We start from the raw sequence: 22,850 nt of genomic DNA, 5'->3' as shown, positions 1-22,850 counted from the left end.
AAAGACTTTACATTTGCCCACCCTGGAAGAGAGAAGAGTGAGGAGCGACCCGATCACGACCTTTAATTTGTACAACAGGTCGATGACGTAGACAGTGAAAACAAGATCGTAGATATACAATAAACAGATAAAATAACATGAAATAAAGCAAGGAACTTGTGAACAAATGTAAAACAAAAAAAAGAGTCCTTTTACATCATTAAAATGATGGATGAACGGAAGAGAATGACTGGGGACATGGTCAATGCAAACACCATACATGAATCTAAGAAGTTGTATGATAGTAAAAGATGTTCAAGAGAAGAGAATGGGGTAGTATAAACCTCCCTCCACGTACAGAACAAATAGGTCAGAAGACATAGGTAATTACAGATATTTCATGATTCACCTCTTCCCTATTTCACAGTTACTACATCTTTCCATCATCTTATCCCCCATTTATCATCTTAATGGGGTGGTTATCACTTAAGAGCATCTGTCTTTATCAACCCTCTGATAAGATAACTAAACCCCGTGAAGATAACATACTGTACAGTGTTGATAACTTTGTCCCTTGAAGTTCCTGAAATGGCTTCTGTTACATAATGGGTTGAATGAAGTAATACACCGCCCAGTGTAATGGGTGTGTAATGGGTAACATTAAGTACTGAATCATATATCGTGAAGGGTTGCAATATGTGATGGTCCGCATTATGTAATGGGTTAAATCACGTAGTCGGATGCAGTGTGTAATGGGTTACATTACGTAATGGATGACAGTACATAAAAGACTGTATCATATCCAGGCTTGATATCTGTAAAGAGCTGTATCATACAGTGGAATGTATTACGTACTTCAACTATAATAGACTCCATTATACAACGGGTCCCATTATGTAGCGGTATGTAATGGGTGTGCATTATGCAATGGGCCGGACCTCAACCACCCCACACACACACACACACCTTCCATATATCTTTGGAATTTTCCTCTTAACTTTACTAAGGTAGTCCACAGTTTATGACCACCGTATCGGGCCAATCTTTATTTCCCAGCAAACACTAAATTCAAAAGTCCTTTTGTATATGTGTGTGTGTGTGTGTGTGTGTGTGTGTGTGGAAATTATTCATGAGTAGATAACCCGCCTCTGCTGCCAATTCTTTATGTGGTCCTTTGGGTCTTATGTATTTCCATAATTGTATAATACGAACTCCCCTGCTCTTTTTTTTTCTTTTATTCAACTGAGTACTTTTTTTCTTTTATTTAACTGTGTACTTTTTTCTTTTATTTAACTGAGTACTTTTTTTTCTTTTATTTAACTGACTACATATTTCCCTTGTTATTTTCTACACCTACGATCGTCTACATTGCTTTAAAAGACCGTGAATTAAATATTCTATTTTTCAGCTCAGGAAGTACATGACTATTATATATATATAGTCTTATCATCCCTGTGCGTTACACACATCTTGTAGTGTCCTCTGTTATCTACGGTAATAGTCACTCATTTCAACCTTCAGCCAACCACTTAGTCGTGATAAATCGCCGCCCTGGTTATTCTAATCCAGTATAATACTTCGTTAAGTTTACAAGTAAACTCTGACTGACGGTTTACCTTGCGATGAGAAAGTCCATTCAGTTCGACCTTATGGTAGCTTCGACACCTTTACTTTTCCCTCCTCCGCTTCGTCTTAACATCCTGCACGCCTTCATACCTGCCGACCTTCACACTTCGCTACATCATATTGGCCCCACCCGCATACCTGCCTTCCTTCACACTTCGCTACATCATATTGGCCCCCCACCCGCATACCTGCCTTCCTTCACACTTCGCTACATCGTATTGGCCCCACCCGCATACCTGCCTTCCTTCACACTTCGCTACATCATATTGGCCCCACCCGCATACCTGCCTTCCTTCACACTTCGCTACATCGTATTGGCCCCCCACCCGCATACCTGCCTTCCTTCACACTTCGCTACATCATATTTCCCCCACCCGCATACCTGCCTTCCTTCACACTTCGCTACATCGTATTGGCCCCACCCGCATACCTGCCTTCCTTCACACTTCGCTACATCATATTGGCCCCACCCGCATACCTGCCTTCCTTCACACTTCGCTACATCGTATTGGCCCCACCCGCATACCTGCCTTCCTTCACACTTCGCTACATCGTATTGCCCCCACCCGCATACCACGGCTCAGCATCAAGAGTGTCGTGTTATCACAATTCGTGACAGCATCAGACACTGAAATGCTGTTGTCCTCAGCAATGGCGATAATGATGGTATCATCATCTTCCATTTCATCACTTCAGGGTTCCTCTGAAGTTTCTTAGTTTTTTTCTGAGTTTGATAAGATTATGTCAAAAAAATGTGGCCTACAGTTTATACAATCATGAGTCTCACTGATCCTCCATTGACTTCAATGCGTCTTCCGTTTTCTTTTTCTATGACTATACCGTTTCTGTGTCCGTCATTGTACCAGTTTCCCCTCCCATGACCCTACACCTTTTCCTCAACGATGACCGCACGTTTTCTTCCCTCATAACTGTGCCTTTTCTTCCCCCAAACTGTGCCTTTTCTTCCCCCAAACTGTGCCTTTTCTTCCCCAATAACTGTGCCTTTTCTTCCCTCATAACTGTGCCTTTTCTTCCCTCATAACTGTGCCTTTTCTTCCCTCATAACCGTGCCTTTTCTTTCCTCATAACCGTGCCTTTTCTTTCCTCATAACTGTGCCTTTTCTTCCCCCATAACTGTGCCTTTTCTTCCCCCATAACTGTGCCTTTTCTTCCCCCATAACTGTGCCTTTTCTTCCCCATAACTGTGCCTTTTCTTCCCCCATAACTGTGCCTTTTCTTCCCCCATAACTGTGCCTTTTCTTCCCCCATAACTATGCCATTTCTTCCCCATAACTGTGCCTTTTTTTGTACTAACACTTTCGTACCTTTTCTATTACCGTAATTGTGCCTATTCATTCCCCCATAATGAAGAGCGTCTGCCGCCATACTTGTACCTTTTCTGCCCCCATAACTGCACCTTTTCTGCCCCCATAACAACACCTCTTCTGCCCCCATAATTGCATCTTTTCTGCCCCCATAATTGCATCTTTTCTGCCCCCATAATTGCATCTTTTCTGCCCCCATAATTGCACCTTTTCTGCCCCCATAATTGCACCTTTTCTGCCCCCATAACTGCACCTTTTCTGCCCCCATAACTATACCTCTTCTGCCCCCCCATAATTACACCTTTTCTGCCCCCATAACTGCACCTTTTCTGCCCCCATAACTATACCTCTTCTGCCCCCCCCATAATTACACCTTTTCCGCCCCCATAATCGTATATATCTCCACCCTTCAGATTCAAAACCAGAACAATCGGTTCCCTTCAAAAATACTTAACATAGAAACATCGTCTTCAGTAAAAGCAAAATCATTTTCTGTTTTATGATTCCCCCCTCACCAGCCACCCCACCCCACACTGGCGCGACCCCAATTCGCATACATCTATGATATCCTCCTCCTCCTTCTCCTCCTCCTCTTCCTCTCTCTCATCGAACTTTGCCATTTCTCTCCACTCGTTTTATTTCCAAGCCTTCCGGCATCTCTCTTGGTTAATAGACCTCTCTTATCGGGGCGAGGTCTTAGCGAGTTTACAAGGCATTGAAATTTAATCTTTTCTGCCAAAGGTAACTTGTGAATTGCCAATTAATCTTCACCGAAAAGAAATGTTCAGAAAAGTGAGAGAGGAAAAAAGAAGTTGCGATATCTGATGCTGGATGGTGATAACAGAGATAAAGCGATAAGTATTACACGATATTGGAACTGCTTTAAGGAATATAGTGAAGTTATAGAATGTGAAACTTCCCCAATGAGATATTCTGTGAAGAATGGTTTGTCGATGATAATGTTCTTAATGTGAGGTGGGGGAGAAAAAAGATACCATGAATTCAGATTTTCAGGACGAATTTTTAGGTAAAACGTTTTATTTAGGAAGATGAATTCAGATTTTCAGGACGAATTTTTAAGTAAAAGGTTTTATGTAGGAAGATGAAACAACACAGAGAAGAAGCAGACTTTGAAGTTACATAAAAAAAAATAGAGGGTAAAGTAAGTAGTGGGATCGAAAGGAATGCATGAAAGAGTAAAGAGAAAGCAATGAAGGCAATGAAATATGAATTCAGATTTTCAGGACGAATTTTTAAGTAAAAGGTTTTATTTAGGAAAATGAAACAACTCAGAGAAGAAACAGACTTTGAAGTTATATATATATATATATATATATATATATATATATATATATATATATAAGAGGGTAAAGTAAATAGTGGGATCGAAAGAAATGCATGAAAGCGTAAAGAGAAAGCAACGAAGGCAATGAAATATGAGAGTACCATTACGAGAAATTATATGAAGGGGTTTGTCAGAGAGAGAAAAAAAAAAAAAAAGGAAAATAGAAAGAAGAAAACTGAAGCTAAAAGTTTAAACTCAGTCAGGTTCGGCTCTTGAGAAATAAAGAAGTAGATGATCTCACTCCAGGGGGACACAGAGGGTTTACACTTAGTGGAATACTGAACTGTGCAGAGACACAGTTAGTGGAATACTGAACTGTGTAGAGACACACAAAGCTTTCCATCACTATGAGCAAACAGCAGGAGGACAGAGCAAACCCCCAGACCTTGTATTAAGGATCTTCGGTTCCTAGAACCAAGGTTCGAACCTCCTCGTTTTGTTAATTCGAAGAACAAGCGACCAGACATCGTCCTTTGTAATTAATCAACTTCGCAAGCTTTCTCCTCTTGTGTATAGACACCTAGAACTCGTTACAAGGGCGGCTAACCCCCTCAAAAAAAAACTTATCCTTATCAACTACAAGTAAACCACAAGTCGTCTTTGCCCTGTCCCTATGGAGATACCCTACCATGTCTTCTTTCTAAAGCACAGATAAACCCACAAGCATTCTCTTTCTCCCTAAGCCATAAGCATTCTCTTTCTCCCTAACGAACGTCAAAATCTTTCAGGGCAGACGAACCCACAAGCATTCTCCTTCTCCCTGACTAAAGTCGACGAACCCCCCCCCCCAAAAATAAATTAATCTGTCAGGGTAGATTGACTCCACGTCAACCACCAGTTTTCTCCGTGTCCCTCCTCCTCCTCCTCCTCCAGAGGCAGCCATCCAGATACTGGACGAGCGAGGTGTGGTGGTCAAGGAGAAGTTCTACCGTGCCGGCTCCACCATCGAGCTGCAGTGCCTGATAGCCGACGTGCCCACGGCGACTAGCTTACACCTGGCGTGGTACCGCGACACAGACAGACTCAATTACGACGCCACCAGAGGTGGGGTCAGGTAAGTCTGGCACAGCCACCACTCCATGACCTTCTAAAGAACATTTTTGACTTCATAATTACCTACAGTGATTTAATATATATATATATATATATATATATATATATATATATATATATATATATATACTTATTTCTACTTGTTATACTTTGTCGGTGTCTCCCGCGTTAGCGAGGTAGCGCAAGGAAACAGACGAAAGAATGGCCCAACCCACCCACATACGCATGTATATATATATATACATGTCCATACACGCACATATACATGCCTATACATTTCAACGTATACATAAATATACATACACAGACATATATACACATGTACAAATTCATACTTGCAGCCTTCATCCATTCCCGTCGCTACCCCGCCACACTTGAAATATATACATCATATATATATATATATATATATATATATATATATATATATATATATATATACACACACACACAAGGTAATGACATCATAAAGTTAATAAAGGCCACAGCTGATAAATCGCAGTTTTCGGATCTAATGTCTATCGACCATGGGATGGGAAGGTCATTAGCAGGGTGGAGCCAGACTTGATCTATTAATCATAAGGAAGGAACACACAGCTTCCCTCCCTCCCACAGTGCCAAGAGATTGCTTGGCAAACTTCACCACACCACCTGGTGTCCACTGGGGGAGGGAGGACTTTTCGTCGTAATCAAAGCAAATCCTTTACTTCTTTAACATATTCTTTGATTTGCCCAAATGGTTAAACAATAACCTAATACACTAAAAAAAAAAAAGTGTGTTAACCCGAACAGCTGTGGAGGATGCCAAGATGAATCCCCAAGCATTACAGAACCCATTCGAAAGGGAAAGAAAATCCTGAGCTCAGTTTAACGCATTTCCAGACCAATTAACGTATTCCAGCTACCCAGGCATTACGAAATATCAGCGGCCAGATTGAACGTCACTCAAACCCGATCTGGAAAGCGAGTAAGCCACTACTACCACCAATACCCACCACCAGGCTCCTAGGAAGAAAAATATAACACATAAGCTTAGTAGTATAGAGTATATATGCCCAGGTTCTATCGAGTTTCCATTAGCTATATTCTTCTTTTTTTCTCCCAGGAGGCTGGAATTTCCAAGAGCCTCCTCCTTCTTCACTCTAATTACCGGTTCCAGGGACTGCCCCTAGACGAGGTAATGCATTCAATGGTGGACGAAAATACATCTGGTCAAATTCTGATGTATCTTGATACGACAGACCCGCATACAGTCGTTGTAAATGATAACGTATTTACACTTGTAAAATCTGTCTTTTACAGTAGTAAATCGTTAGGAGCAGGAGGACACACACACACACACACACACACACACACACACACACACACACACATGCAAGGGTTTCCGTGGTGTTGTGGTTGGAGTAATTGATCATGATTCACGCACAGGCTTGCCGGGTTCGAATCCTGGGCGCGACAGTCGGCCCACACCCACACCTAGCCATTCATCCTCCCCTCGAGGTTGGTCGATGAATGGGCACCTAGCGTCAGCTGCTCTCTCTCTCTCTCTCTCTCTCTCTCTCTCTCTCTCTCTCTCTCTCTCTCTCTCTCTCTCTCTCAAACACACACACACACACACACACACTCCCTCTCCCTCTGTATGTGTGTGTGAGTGTGTGTGTGTGTGTGTCTATGCATACACTCGTAGCAGTAAAGACAATGCACATATCATACAAGGTTCAGGGACTTGGGCAACACGAGCGTAAAAAAAAAACACTCACTCTCTCTCCCCCTCCCTTCCTCAACACACACACACACACACACACACACACACACGTTAACACACACACACACACACACACACCTTAACACACAATCCCTCCCTTCCTCACACACACACACACACACACACACACACACACACACACACTTTAACACACAATCACACACAGTAATCTCACACAGCCAAACACACACAAACATACAGAATTATATGTATAAAGCCAGACATTGCCTTACATCCACTCAGGTCATAACACGAAACTAACTTCCATCATTTTTTTTTCCTTTCTTTTTCCCTTCACTTCACTGAATTCTGGAGCGGAGTGCACGTGAGGGTCTGTGAATTTGGTATTCCTGGTTTACCGCGAAAGTTTACCTCGTTGAATCAAATTAATTTCAAACTGAACTTGCCAATAATACCACCGAAGCGCGCCATGTAATAACTTTCTGAAAGTCTAAATATTGCATTCCTCGATCATTCATTTGTCTACTATACTTTATCGGCGTTTCCCGCGTCAGCGAGGTAGCGCCAGTATAAAGACGTAGAAATAGACTCATCCACTCATGTACACACACGTACATATACATATGAACGTATGCACATATAAATATATATACACATACAGACATATACATATGTACATACACACGGACATATACATATATACACATGTACATATTCATACTCGCTTGCCTTCATCAATTCCCGGCGCCATCCCAACCCACAAAGAAATAGCATCACCACCTTCTGCGTCAGCGAGGTACCGCCAGGAAAACAGACAAAAAAATGCCACATTCGTACACACTCAAAGTCTCCAGGCGTCATGGGTAATGCACCGAAACCACAGCTCCCTAACCGCATCCACGCCCCCTACACACCTTTTTCATATATCATTGTGAGGGGAGTTTGTTAGGGGGTACTTTGGAATGTTAGAGGTAGTATCATATATATATATATTTGGAAAATAAGAAATCATATGACATATAATGGTGTAAGATAGTGTAACATCTGTAAGATGCTGGAAGATAATATGATATGGTGAAACAAAGTGTATGATGGTGCAAGATAGTGAAGTAAGAAAAAAAAATGTGATGATAGACTGTATACGATGGTGTAATATGGTGTAAGATAGTGTGTGGGACATGGTTTAGGATGGTAAACGATGGTGTAAGATAGTGTAAGATAGTGTGAGACATGGTTTAGGATGGTAAATGATGGGTAATATGGTGTAAGATAGTGTAAGACATGGTTTAGGATGGTAAATGATGGTGTGATATGGTGTAAGATAGTGTGAGACATCGTTTAGGATGGTAAATGATTGGGTGATATGGTGTAAGATAGTGTGAGACATGGTTTAGGATGGTAAATGATGGTGTGATATGGTGTACGATAGTGTGTGACATGGTTTAGGATGGTAAATGATGGTGTGATATGGTGTGTGACATGGTTTAGGATGGTAAATGATGGTGTGATATGGTGTGTGACATGGTTTAGGATGGTAAATGATGGTGTGATATGGTGTGTGACATGGTTTAGGATGGTAAATGATGGTGTGATATGGTGTGTGACATGGTTTAGGATGGTAAATGATGGGGTGACATGGTGTAAGATAGTGTATGATACTGTAAGAGGCTCCAGGGGGAAATGTCTTCATCAAAATCACCTTCCACGTTATCCATATCTAAACAGCAGATGATTCCTTCGCCCTGATCTTCCTCACGATAACACTTTGACGATATCAACCCGCCTCATGATATCCTCTCCTGGCTTCGACATCTTCCACCCACCATCACCCATCCCCAACCCCAACTCTTTCACGCCTCACTTACTACAAGATATCACTCCCTCTCGTCCTCAAACATCTTACCATTCTTAAGATATCACATCTAGACATCTTCTCTCCTTCCAGATAACTCCTACCTTAACCCCCTAGATATCTTCTTTTCACTGGCTATCTTATTTCTTTTCTCTTCACTCAGGATATCTGTTCTCGTAACCCCAGATAACCTCTTTATCTCTCACCTCTGCACATCTACGCAATCGCCTCCCGTTATCATGAATCGCATTCGATATCAACATTATCAAACGTTCATCCTCGGGGGTCAGTTCTCCTTCTCAGGGGGTATTATCTTCCCTCATCCCCCAGATATTCGATCTTCTACTGGGGAGCCCTATCTCGCCCCCTAATCTCTCTCTCTCTCTCTCTCTCTCTCTCTCTCTCTCTCTCTCTCTCTCTCTGGGTATTTTCCCTTACCCCCTGAAAATCTCTCTCTCTCTCTCTCTCTCTCTCTCTCTCTCTCTCTCTCTCTCTCTCTCTCTCTCTGGGTATTTTCCCTTACCCCTGAAAATCTCCTCTCTCTCTCTCTCTCTCTCTCTCTCTCTCTCTCTCTCTCTCTCTCTCTCTCCTCTCTCTCTCTCGGGGATTTTCCCTTAACCCCCCTGAAAATCTCTGTCTCTGGGGTTACCGCTTCTCCCTTCCCCCACAAGTTCTACCACAATGTCGCTGTTCCGTTGATATTTCTCTTTTCTTTTTCGTGATCCACAATATATTTTTACTTTTGTGATTATTTTCTCTTTCGTCCGTGCATTTTTTCCTCTCTCTCTTAAACTGAAATTCTTTTGACTTTAGTTACAATTCTTTTTTTCCCCCTTGTACTTTCACTACGGTAAATATATTTTCCTTTTTTTTTTTTTTTACAGAGAGAGAGAGAGAGAGAGAGAGAGAGAGAGAGAGAGAGAAGCAGAGTCTTCTTGAGGAGAGAGAGAGAGAGAGAGAGAGAGAGAGAGAGAGAGAGAGAGAGAGAGAGAGAGAGAGAGAATGTAGTTTTTCGTGTTTTCTTTCTTTCTTTTTTTTTTTTAGAAATATTCTTTGCCTCAAATATTCTCTCATTTCTGTCCAATCATTTTCATTTGACCCTTCGTCATCTTCCTATATCACTTGCTCCCCCAGCTTCGACGTTGTATTCTCCTTAAATTCACATATATAAAAAAAAATACGATCTCCCTATCTCCATCAGGGAATCTCCCTAATAACCATAGATCTCTAGTGTGTTTTTTTTCTCCTAGTTGTATGTCTGAAAAAATTCTCTCTCTCTCTCTCTCTCTCTCTCTCTCTCTCTCTCTCTCTCTCTCTCTCTCTCTCTCTCTCTCTCTCTCTCTCAAGAAGACTCTGCTTCTCTCTCTCTCTCTCTCTCTCTCTCTCTCTCTCTCTCTCTCTCTCTCTCTCTCTCTCTCTCTAAGAAGACTCTGCTTGTCCCCACGCCGTCTTGTACACACACACACACACACACACCCACACACACAAACCCCACCACCCCACTCCACTCCCCTCCCTCCCTCCCTCCCTGTCTGTCTTCTGTCTGTCTGTATGTCTTGTCTGTCTGTCTGTCTGTCTGTCTCTGTACCAGAGTTCCTGTCTAACAATGTTCCATTCATCACACAACTTTATTCCCCCGACCAGAAATAGCGCGTGTCTCTTTGCACTTCTCCCTCACGGTTCAAAATCCCTTTCAACCTTTCCCTCGACTGAATTTCGCCCACACACACACACACACACTCACACACACACACACACACACACACACACACACACACACAGGAATTCCCTCCTCGTTTTTTTTCTCCGTCCAAATCTTTTTAATACGACAAGCTACAGTTACGCGCAGGCCTTCTATTCAGAGGGCAAGCAGGCCTTTAGATAGATAGAGATCTATATATATATATATATATATATATATATATATATATATATATATATATATAGATATAGATAGATAGATAGAGAGAGAGAGAGAGAGAGAGAGAGAGAGAGAGAGAGAGAGAGAGAGAGAGAGAGAGAGAGACAGACAGACAGACAGACAGACAGACAGACAGACAGACAGACAGACAGACAGACAGACAGACAGACAGACAGACAGACAGAGACAGACAGACAGAGAGAGAGGAAAGAGAGGGAGAGAGAGAGAGAGAGAGAGAGAGAGAGAGAGAGAGAGAGAGAGAGAGAGAGAGAGAGAGAGAGAGAGAGAGAGACAGACAGACAGACAGACAGACAGACAGACAGACAGAGACAGACAGACAGAGAGAGAGGAAAGAGAGGGAGAGAGAGAGAGAGAGAGAGAGAGAGAGAGAGAGAGAGAGAGAGAGAGAGAGAAAAGGGGGGCCATTGGGGTGAAAACAAAAGATCTAATCGACCCGTCAAAAGAAAAATGAAAAAAAAGGAAAAAAAGAAAATATAGAATTTGAAAAAAAATAAATAAATAAAAGCAGAAAAAGAAGTTAGCGTCCGTAAGGAAAAAATATAACCAAATTTACCTCAGGTGGAGGGAGGTGGAGGGAGGAGAAGGGAGGTGGAGGGAGGAGGAAGGAGGTGGAGGGAGGTGAAGGGAGGTGGAGGGAGGAGGAGGGAGGAGGAGGAGGGGGGAGGGAAGGGGAAGGGAGGGGAGGGGTGTTTTTTTTTTAGTTTGGATAGTGTTGCACGACACAAAACTCAAAAAACCCCACCCACACACCCACCCACCTTGGGCCACGGTGCCTTTTGAATACCACCGCAACACAATTTTTCGTCCCGATTCAACACCTCACACACACACACACACACACACACACACACACGCGCGCGCGCGCGCGCGTGCGTGTGTCACAGCCATGTATACTACCCCCCACACACACACAGGCTCAGTGAACCCCCAGTTTATTTTTTTTATAAGATTTTCTTTTTTCTTTTCGTCGGCAAAAAATACGTCACTCGCTCTACCAAAAAAAAAATGTTTTTACCGTCACCTCTTACTCGTATATTCATCAGCTGTCACAAATTACCACAGCGGCGTTGTATATTCTGTGAACGCGCCGACCTCATCTCGTGTGTGTGTGTGTGTGTGTGTGTGTGTGTCTCTGTGTCTCTCGTATATATACATATATATGAAGAATGATATTACACACGCATGTATTCAACTATGGAGATGTGTACTATGTATGTACAATATATGGAGAGGGCACACACGCGTAACGAAAAGGATGAAATACACACACACACACACACACACACACACACACGACTACACACACTGGTGTAGTCATGGTTAGCGTTGCTGACCATGAATCAGCATGGGCTAGCACGAGAGGGTCGGACTCTCATGGGTTCGAATCCCAGGCGTGGTAGTTGGCCCACACCAAGCCCAGGTGTTCATCCTCCCCTCAACGGTGGTCGATACATAGGTACCTAGCTTAGGTTAGTGTGTGTGTGTGTGTGTGTGTGTGTGTGTGTGCTTGAATACACGCACACAGGGGTAGAAATATGGGAAATACATACAAAGCTAAGAGACGAGGCAGCACGAGTGTAAAAAAAACTCTCTCCCTGTAACACATAAATTGGTAATCACAATTAGTAATCACACCGGTATTAATTGGACCTCCATTCCAGCGAGGAGGTTTCAGGTAAAAGGCGTGTAGGTGGGAGACTTATGAAACCATTTAGAACGGGTGGAAAAAAAATAGAATAATAATATCCTGATACATGACACTCTGTAGTTTTTGTTAACAAAAGAGGCAAACACGGGAGCAACATAAAGGTAATTATGTAATTAGCAGTAAGTTATTTCTTGGGAATACATTCATAGTTTTCGAGCTACTGATAAAGGCTAATTATTAATTGTTTCTCTCTCTCTCTCTCTCTCTCTCTCTCTCTCTCTCTCTCTCTCTCTCTCTCTCTCTCTGGGGTATATATATATATATATATATATATATATATATATATATATATATATATATATATATATATATTATCCCTGGGGATAGGGGATTAAGAATACTTCCCACGTATTCCCTGCGTGTCGTAGAAGGCGACTAAAAGGGGAGGGAGCGGGGGGCTGGAAATCCTCCCCTCTCGTTTTTTTTTAATTTTCCAAAAGAAGGAACAGAGGGGGCCAGGTGAGGATATTCCAAAAGAGTCCCAGTCCTCTGTTCTTAACGCTACCTCGCTAACGCGGGAAATGGCGAATAGTTTAAAAGAAAGAAAGATTATATATTCCTATGAGTCCACGGGGAAAATGAACAATGGACAATCACATGTTTACCAAATGGCGTCCTAGCTTCGTCTCTTCGATGTATATCAACTGACTGTTATATTTCTCTCTTGTGTCTCCCCTGATGATATGATTATTACATGAAAGTGCACTTGGGAGCTTTTCGTGTTTCATTTTCCCCGTGGACTCATAGGAATATCTTGATCACGCGCAAAATTGTGATCCTTTCCAATATATATGTATATATATATATATATATATATATATATATATATATATATATATATATATATATATATTTATAAGGGGTTGAAAAAGAGGGCAACTAAGAGTTGGGGTGAGCGAGCATCAGCAAACTCAAGGAATTCCTTATCTTGTCCAAATCAGATGCCGGGAAGTGCTCCGAAAGCGTTCAGTTTGTATCAGGCGTTCGTGTTGGGTGAGGTTTGTGGTGCGGGGCCTGAATACCCCGTGTGTGTGTGTGTGTGTGTGTGTGTGTGTGTGTGTGTGTGTGTGTGTGTGTGTGTGTGTGTGTATGTCGTGTGATGCCCGGAATAGATGATGTTTTGCTGAGTGGGAGTAGTTCAGACTACTTAACGCCATGGGAGGAGGAGTGTAGACCTCTCCTCCGTCATGAGATTAAGAGGGTGACGGTGGATTCCTGTCGTGATGCAGACCTTCTGTCGTAGAGAGAGAGACACACACACAAGCTACTGCTGCTGCTCTGACTGCCTGATGTGTTCCTGCTTGTACGGTGTTGCGCGAGTAATGCCAATGGGCGCTGTGGTGCAACTGCGAAGTCGTCTGTCATACGCCATTGACTGACTTAAGACACTGTGGGCTGCAGGAAATGAAGGAGTGGACTATGTATGACGAGACTGAAGGAAGGGTGGGTGGTGAAGGTTGGGTGGGTCAGGGGACGTGTTGTCAACACTGGGAAGCGGTCAGGGGAGACCTGGACTCGCATGAACTGGAGGGAGTGGTGATGGATGGTGTGAATACACGTTACGGTTGACGGAATGGTGACGCGACGTGACGTGACGGTGACGTGACGTGACGCAATGAACAGTGTGAATCAGCCTTTATCAACACTGCCAAGTGGTCTGGGGAGAGACTTGGCGTAGCCTGTGTGTTGCGGGGGCCAGAGTGCAGAGGGAACTGTCAAAGTGAGGTTGGCTGCTAGAGGTGGTAACAGGGGAGTCTCGTCCACCGGTGGCGTTGGGATGAAGATTATGAAAGAACGTAGTTGATAAAGAGTTCACCTCGGGGGTGGGGGAAATCTGGGAGGTGGGTGTTGTGCCTAGTAGGATGGTGAGCGCTGTTGGTCTGTGGCCTGGGAGTGTAGGTTGGGAGGAAAGGACAGGTAGAGGAGGAGACTACGTGGTAGTTGATAATGTGGTGGTTAGCGATGTGAAAATCTTATCTTTATGGATCATTTTTTGTTGTCAGTGGATTACGATCAGTTCAATACGTTTAGTGGTGTTGGTGAGCGGGATGGTATGGTGTATGAGTGTCAAGAGGCCTTCTCCATATCCTTTTTGTTTGCCTTGTCGCAGGGTTTATGTAGTTATGGAATGAAAGCGAGGGTGTATCTGGGGTTGTACACCTGGTTTCTTGGATGAGGGTTATATACATGTTGTGGTCTTGGAGTAAGTCGAGCATTCCCGTCTGTTTGTATTTAATACCACTGGCGCTAAGACGTAAGATGTTTAGCATAGAAATAGGTTCCTGTAGAGCAGAGGAGTTATTCCATGCAGGGTCTGTGTCGTGTACTTTCTGCTGGTGCTTGCCGAGGTGCGTGGTGAGAGTGTAAGAACTTGGGTGGGTGTACTAACTCAAAGTCTGAGTGGCTGCTGTACGTCCTGGGGTCTGAGTGGCTCCTTATGGAGAGAGAGAGAGAGAGAGAGTGATGTGCAGCGAACCTCCTACACTTAACAGAGCAGCGCTTTCTAGTCATGACGATGTGGCATTAAGTGCACAATCTACCTCGCTGGTCCAAAGTTGGGGTCAATACAGTCAGCTTGCATGAACAGCTGGGGGAGAAAGGCCGGGTTGTAAGCCCCTAATAATAGTGGAGAAAAAAAATTATGTAAAAGTGTAAGACATTTCGGTATGACCCACGATCCGGCACAGTTACTCGAGGATGGCTCGAGCTTACGTTTCGAGCGGTAGGAGGGAGAGGTGGGCTCCTTTAGGGGGCTCCTTTGGGACAAGAGTTTGTATCAACTGCTGAAAGGTAGATTTTTGCATCCATCGCCCTCATACCTCGAAGACATCCTCGCTGGAGTCTTCTTGCATGTGGTTTCCACCTTGAGCGAGAAAGCACGACTACGAGCGAATGGTATATTTGCAAATGGACGGAAAGGAGTACATTCTCGTCAAGGAACTTTCCCTGACTGGAGGAGCCATCTTGAAGATGCAGGAGGCCTGTTAAACATTCATTTTTGTAATGGATAATCAAAGAGAATCATATGGTCAGTTATGTAACCCCACGACTCCATTCATGGGGCTCCTGCAACTTCGAGGTTGCGCTCCGCACATCATGAGTCTCTCACTCAACCCAACAGCCACAAAGATCCATCCCACACGAACCTCCACTCCAAAGCCAAAGGATCAAAAAGAAAGACTCTACAAGCCTCCCTCGGGCCTGATGGGGTAAGTAACACTACTATACTCTTCCTTGGCGATGACGTGTACTCTTTTGCTCTTTGGCTGATGTGAAGGTACGGTGGGGGAACTCTCCACCTCCCTGTCTCGTGGTAGTTACTGTCTCCTCTCCCGTTCCCCTGGAGCAGCGTGAAGACGGAGCTCCGTGGCACGGTGGCGCGGTCGTGGCTTCGTGTGGGCAACGCCGTGGGAGAAGACTCGGGCACCTACTACTGCAACGTGACCAGCCTCGCTGCCACCAGTGTCAATATACATGTGGTGCCAGGTACGTTACCCCCCCCGTATACCACATTCTTCCCAATCTTCTATCGATCTGTTTATCTGTCTACCCGTATATTCATTAGTCTCTGTCTGTTCCTGTCGATCTGTCTATTTCTTAGCCTCTTTATTTTTACGTCTCTAACCTGTCTGTGTACCTTTCTGTTCTCCTGTCTACTTCTCTGTCTATTTGTCTCACGTTTAATCTGCCTGTCTGTCTGTCTGTCTCTGTCTCTCTCTGTCTCCCTCGTTCACCACAGTCTAACTGAGAGAACACATCTCCCCCAGACGAGTACCCAGCGGCCATCCAGCGAGCAGCGACGACCTTATCGTGGGTGGGGCTCACCTTACTGGCCTGCCTCGCCTCCACCCTGGCCCACACCCTCAACTCCTGCACCACCTGCTGCTGCTTCAGCTGCCTCTCCTCCTCCTCCTCCTCCCACAGATAACACTCCTCCTAGGGCACCTGGTACTCAAGATAACCCTAGGGAGAGAGGGAGGGGAGCAGTCGTCTACTGCTCATCCTACATGTAACTGGTGACTCAGTCTCTCAAGAGTGTTATCACGAAAGACAACACCGTGGGTTCGTCTACCGCTCAAAAATACACACACACACACACACACACACACACACACACACACACACACACAAACACAAGCTATCACTCGAGCAGAGACTTGAGGTAGCCTGTTCTCTACCCTACAGAGGTGACGCTAAATCAAGACATCATCATACAAAGCAATAGGGGAAGTCATCTGACTGCTTGGCGCCCCACAGATGTAAATGCTTTGGCACAGACGACGACCACAACGGGATTCAAATAACTCGTTCTCTCTTCCCCTTCAAAGCCCGAGTGACACATTCTCATGACACCCAAGGTGTCATATGGAAGTGTCTGCCGCACTCGACACGTACGGTATATGACACCGACATGTGTCAAAGGTATGACACTACATATATATAAATCACCTCACAGTCAAGGGAGTCACACCAAAATACATTATCGTGTATACATTATCGTGTGAAAATACATTATCCAGTAAAAATACATTATCCTGTAAAAATACATTATCCTGTAAAAATACATTATCCTGTAAAATAAATCAGACGTTCACCTTCGGCAAGGAACAAATATACTGAACACCGTGAAAAAACAAAGACACATTGAACAAAGACTTTCCAAACTTCAAAGGGAGCATTGTCACGCAGCTCCTTCTAGGAACAAAGACACTCGCCACCTTCAAGGGACAAATACACTCGCCACCTTCAAGACACAAAGACACTCACCACCTTCAAGACACAAAGACACTCGCCACCTTCAAGACACAAAGACACTCACCACCTTCAAGACACGAAGACACTCACCACCTTCAAGGAACAAAGACACTCGCCACCTTCAAGACACAAAGACACTCACCACCTTCAAGGAACAAAGACACTCGCCACCTTCAAGACACAAAGACACTCGCCACCTTCAAGACACAAAGACACTCGCCACCTTCAAGACACAAAGACACTCACCACCTTCAAGACACAAAGACACTCACCACCTTCAAGACACAAAGACACTCGCCACCTTCAAGACACAAAGACACTCACCACCTTCAAGACACAAAGACACTCACCACCTTCAAGACACAAAGACACTCGCCACCTTCAAGACACAAAGACACTCGCCACCTTCAAGACACAAAGACACTCGCCACCTTCAAGACACAAAGACACTCACCACCTTCAAGACACAAAGACACTCACCACCTTCAAGACACAAAGACACTCGCCACCTTCAAGACACAAAGACACTCGCCACCTTCAAGACACAAAGACACTCGTCACCTTCAAGACACAAAGACACTCGCCACCTTCAAGCAACAAAGACACTCACCACCTTCAAGACACAAAGACACTCACCACCTTCAACACACAAAGACACTCACCACCTTCAAGACACAAAGACACTCGCCACCTTCAAGACACAAAGACACTCGCCACCTTCAAGACACAAAGACACTCGCCACCTTCAAGACACAAAGACACTCGCCACCTTCAAGACACAAAGACACTCGTCACCTTCAAGGGACAAAGAAACATTTGTTTGTACTAAGGATCAAGGAAAGCCGACGTAAAATCAAACGCTAAAGCTGGACTCATAACGTAATACAGCAAGCTGAAGTCAGGTGTGAAAGCTGGGCTAATAAAATTGTTTTGCAAGCTGAAGTCAGGTGTGAAAGCTGGCCTAATAAAGTTGTTTTGCAAGCTGAAGTCAGGTGTGAAAGTTGGCCTAATAAAGGTGTACCGCAACCCGAAGTCAAAAGCGTTTAAGCTTATGTAATAAAGATTCATTTGTACATTTCAAGCTCTCATCTCTCTCTCTTTTTTTTTCATCATATACCCTGTTGAAAGCGATAGAGTATTTACGTATACTATTAACAATAACAGATATGTAGATTGATATGTGTTTTACTCTTGTTTGTAAAACTGGTCTATGTACACAACCTACCCTCTTTAGATATATCCCCCCAAGACTTTAGCCATATATTATAAGAAATCTTCTGTGGAAATAAATCATGTTTTGGATGAACGTTTCTTTCAGTATGTATTTTCATAATATAAGCTTACAAATACTGGGACCTTTGATTTCCACTGATAACCTATATATATGTATTGGAAAGGATCACCATTGTGCAGGTGCTCAAGTATATTCCAATGAGTCCACGGGGAGAATCGTGTTTCATTTCACCCGTGGACTCATAGGAATAAATAAATAAAGAAATAAATATATATATATATATATATATATATATATATATATATATATATATATATATATATATATATATATATATATATATCCTCGGTGCCATTCGGTAATACATAATGCAACAGTGTCCCCCCTTCTGTCTATTACTCCAACCATCCTGTATTACTCTTGAAACGCTACACCCACACTTTCCTTTCTGGCTGGAAAGCTGAGATTATTCATATGCAAAACGTAACTATTCTGTCCCCCTCCACCCCCTTAAAAAAAAAAGAAAGGGCGAGTAAAACTGAGTGTTTTTCAGCGCATAATACCTGGAGCCATGGGGGACTTATCCTCCATTATGTGCGCCAGCAGACGTGTTTTCTCTTTTGTACCGAACAATGACGCCAACCAGCTAGCTAGCCAACCAGCTAGCTAGCTAGCCACCAGCTTATGCACCCCATCTCTCCCTGACATACCCTGGGATGAGGAATATTCCACTGGAATCGAACCACCAACGTCAAAGTCTTCCTTTTTTTTTTCTTCTTTTTTCTTTTTTTTGTTAGAACTAGTGTGATCGTGACTAAAATCTACGCGAGGACCTGCTTAAAACGGTGGTCAGGTATGGAGGAAGTGATCTCGAGTTCTAAATGGTCATAATAGGGTCCATAGCAACCTGTTCCTTATTTACCCATTAGGTAGAAAGTCCCTAATCACACACACACACACACACACACACACAAACCACACACATACACACACACACACACACACACACACACACACGGGCCCCTTTGGGAGATAATGCCTACCCCAATTCGAACCACTTTGGGAGACGGTTCTCCATTTCGTCAACCCCTTAAGAAGGCTTTTTAAAAACCCCATATTCACCCCTAAGGTAAAAAGTTCTTAACCCAGTTCAACCCCTTAGACAGGCAGTTTTAATCTCCACTGTTCCTTTAGGCAAGAATTACTTAACCCCATTCACGCCTTAAGTAGGTTGATATGAATCCCATTCGCTCTTCATAGGGTCATATCAACCCCATTCACTCTTTAGGTAAACTAACATTAACCCCATTCACTCCTTAGGCAGGAAGTCCTTAAACTAAACCCAATCACCACGTGGTCTAGAAGACAACAGATCCTGTTGGTCTAGAAGACAACAGATCCTGTTGGTCTAGAAGACAACAGATCCTGTTGGTCTAGAAGACAACAGATCCTGTTGGTCAAGAAGACAACAGATCCTGTTGGTCAAGAAGAAAACAGATCCTGTTGGTCTAGAAGACAACAGATCCTGTTGGTCAAGAAGAAAACAGATCCTGTTGGTCTAGAAGACAACAGATCCTGTTGGTCAAGAAGAAAACAGATCCTGTTGGTCTAGAAGACAACAGATCCTGTTGGTCTAGAAGACAACAGATCCTGTTGGTCAAGAAGAAAACAGATCCTGTTGGTCAAGAAGACAACAGATCCTGTTGGTCTAGAAGACAACAGATCCTGTTGGTCTAGAAGACAACAGATCCTGTTGGTCAAGAAGACAACAGATCCTGTTGGTCAAGAAGACAACAGATCCTGTTGGTCAAGAAGACAACAGATTTCGCTCAGCGAAACAGATCTAAAATAGAAACCTCTTGAAAAACTTGACAAGGAGGTTGAGTGGCACAATAGCAAGGACCAGTATCACGCAAGCGCACTCCAGGATGGTACCATTATACGTCATTCATTAACGTCCAGAGGTAAAGACAGGTTCCAAGCCTCTCCTTCATTAACGTCCAGAGGAGAAAGACAGGTTCCAAGCCTGTCCTTCATTAACGTCTAGAGGACAAAGACAGGTTCCAAGCCTCTCCAGAGGAGAAAGACAGGTTCCAAGCCTCTCCAGAGGAGAAAGACAGGTTCCAAGCCTCTCCAGAGGAGAAAGACAGGTTCCAAGCCTCTCCAGAGGAGAAAGACAGGTTCCATGCCTCTCATTAGCCGTCAAAGGTTATCTCCGTCGGATACAATGTCCTCGCCACACTTTCCTTTATCGAGAAGTTCGTGGAATGTCCTCCCACATCTTAGGGATCAGAAAGGGGCTTGGGTAAAGTCGACCACAGCTCTTTAAAAAAGCTTTGAGCAAGACGGGGTACGATTTTTTTGAGCAAGACTGTACGATTTTTTTTTGGAGCAAGACTGTACGATTTTTTTTGGAGCAAGACTGTACGATTTTTTTTTCAGCAAAACGGTACGATTTTTTAAGAAGATTACGACTTCTTTGTGGCAAGACGGTACGATTTTTTTCAGCAAGACGGTACGATTTTTGAATGACACCATTTTTTGAGTAAGACGGTACGATTTTTTTGAGCAAGACTGTACGATTTTTTTGAGCAAGACGATACGATTTTTGAATGACTTAAGATTTTATGAGCAAGACGGTACGATTTTTTTGAGCAAGACGGTACGATTTTTTAATGACACGATTTTTTTGAGCAAGACGGTGCGATTTTTTAATAAGACTACGATTTTTTGAGTAAGACGGTATGATTTTTGAGCACGAACGCACGACCCTTTGGATACGACGATACGACCATCAAAGGCCAACCCATCGTCATACCCAAGGGTCGTCGTGCTCACAAGGGTCGTACCGTCCTGCTAACAAGGGTCGTCCCGTCATACCCAAGGGTCGTCGTGCTAACAAGGGTCGCACCGTCCTGCTAACAAGGGTCGTACCGTCGTGTTAACAACTGTCGTACCGTCGTGCTAACAAGGGTCGTACCGTCGTGCTAACAAGGGTCGTACTGTCGCGTAACAAGGGTCGTACCGTCCTGCTAACAAGGGTTGTACCGTCGTGCTAACAAGGGTCGTACCGTCGTGCTAACAACTGTCGTACCGTCGTGCTAACAAGGGTCGTACCGTCCTGCTAACAAGGGTCGTACCGTCGTGCTAACAACTGTCGTACCGTCGTGCTAACAAGGGTCGTACCGTCGTGCTAACAACTGTCGTACCGTCGTGCTAACAAGGGTCGTACCGTCCTGCTAACAAGGGTCGTACCGTCGTGCTAACAACTGTCGTACCGTCGTGCTTACAAGGGTCGTACTGTCGCGTAACAAGGGTCGTACCGTCCTGCTAACAAGGGTCGTACCGTCGTGCTAACAAGGGCCGTACCGTCGTGCTAACAAGGGCCGTACCGTCGTGTTAACAAGGGTCGTACCGTCGTGTTAACAAGGGTCGTACCGTTGTGCTAACAAGGGTCGTACCGTCATGATAACAAAGGTTTGAGCATGATCGCATTTCTTAAGAATAACTTCGTATTATCTATCTATCTACGTATCTATCTATCCGTTTAATATCTTTATCTATCTAATCTATCTATCTTTCTAATCTATCTATCCATCTAATCTCTCTTAATCCATCTACTTTATCTATCTACCTAATCACCTACCAATTGAGCTCTCTATCTACTTATCTATCTACCTATCATCTACCAAGCGAGCTCTTCTATCTACTTCTCTATCTACCTATCATCTACCAAGCGAGCTCTTCTATCTACTTCTCTATCTACCTATCATCTACCAAGCGAGCTCTTCTATCTACTTCTCTATCTACCTATCATCTACCAAGCGAGCTCTTCTATCTACCCAGCCCTGGCTGGAGGCACATCGAGTGGGAACCCGCGCTCTACTGAATCACCATCTTCAGGAACCAGCTGAACTGGGAAGCTGGTCTGTGTCCATCTGGAGTGACACCAGCCATCTGCGCCTCTCGCTCCCTTGACCATCTGCAAACAGCTGGCCTCAGAGGGGGTTGGGGTACCATCTGCCATCCCCAGGGCGTGTCCCTCTAGTGAGGGGTTACAGCAATCTTGAGTAAATACTTGAATAGACAATTGGAAGGCGAGCCACATAGCTATGCCTGGGGTAACCGGCCACAGATCTTCACTTTAGGCGGGACGTCCTAAACGAAAGAATGAAAGAATGAAAGAAAAGAATCAATGAAATAAAAGAATGATGAAAAAAATGAATGAATGAATGGAAATGAATGAATGGAAGAAAAAGAGAGGATGAATGATGAATGACTGAATGCATGAAATGAAAAAAATTA

The 22,850-nt window shown here is 43.8% G+C and overlaps 1 protein-coding gene across 1 annotated transcript in view; it reads left to right on the top strand.

Moving 5' to 3' along the window:
* The window catches only part of LOC139759586 (lachesin-like), a 44,503-nt gene extending 27,403 nt beyond the window's left edge, over positions 1 to 17,100 (top strand). The window contains exons 5-7 of the mRNA XM_071681879.1: positions 5,149 to 5,329; positions 15,906 to 16,042; positions 16,324 to 17,100. Coding sequence (XP_071537980.1) covers positions 5,149 to 5,329; positions 15,906 to 16,042; positions 16,324 to 16,484 — 479 coding nt within the window. The 3' untranslated portion in view covers positions 16,485 to 17,100. The remainder of the gene's footprint in view (positions 1 to 5,148; positions 5,330 to 15,905; positions 16,043 to 16,323) is intronic.
* The last annotated feature ends 5,750 nt before the right edge of the window (positions 17,101 to 22,850 follow it).

Source organism: Panulirus ornatus, chromosome 3, assembly GCF_036320965.1.
Source record: "Panulirus ornatus isolate Po-2019 chromosome 3, ASM3632096v1, whole genome shotgun sequence".
NCBI lineage: Eukaryota > Metazoa > Arthropoda > Malacostraca > Decapoda > Palinuridae > Panulirus > Panulirus ornatus.
Note: the sequence above shows the minus strand (reverse complement) of the source record. Positions and strands in the feature narration are given on the sequence as shown.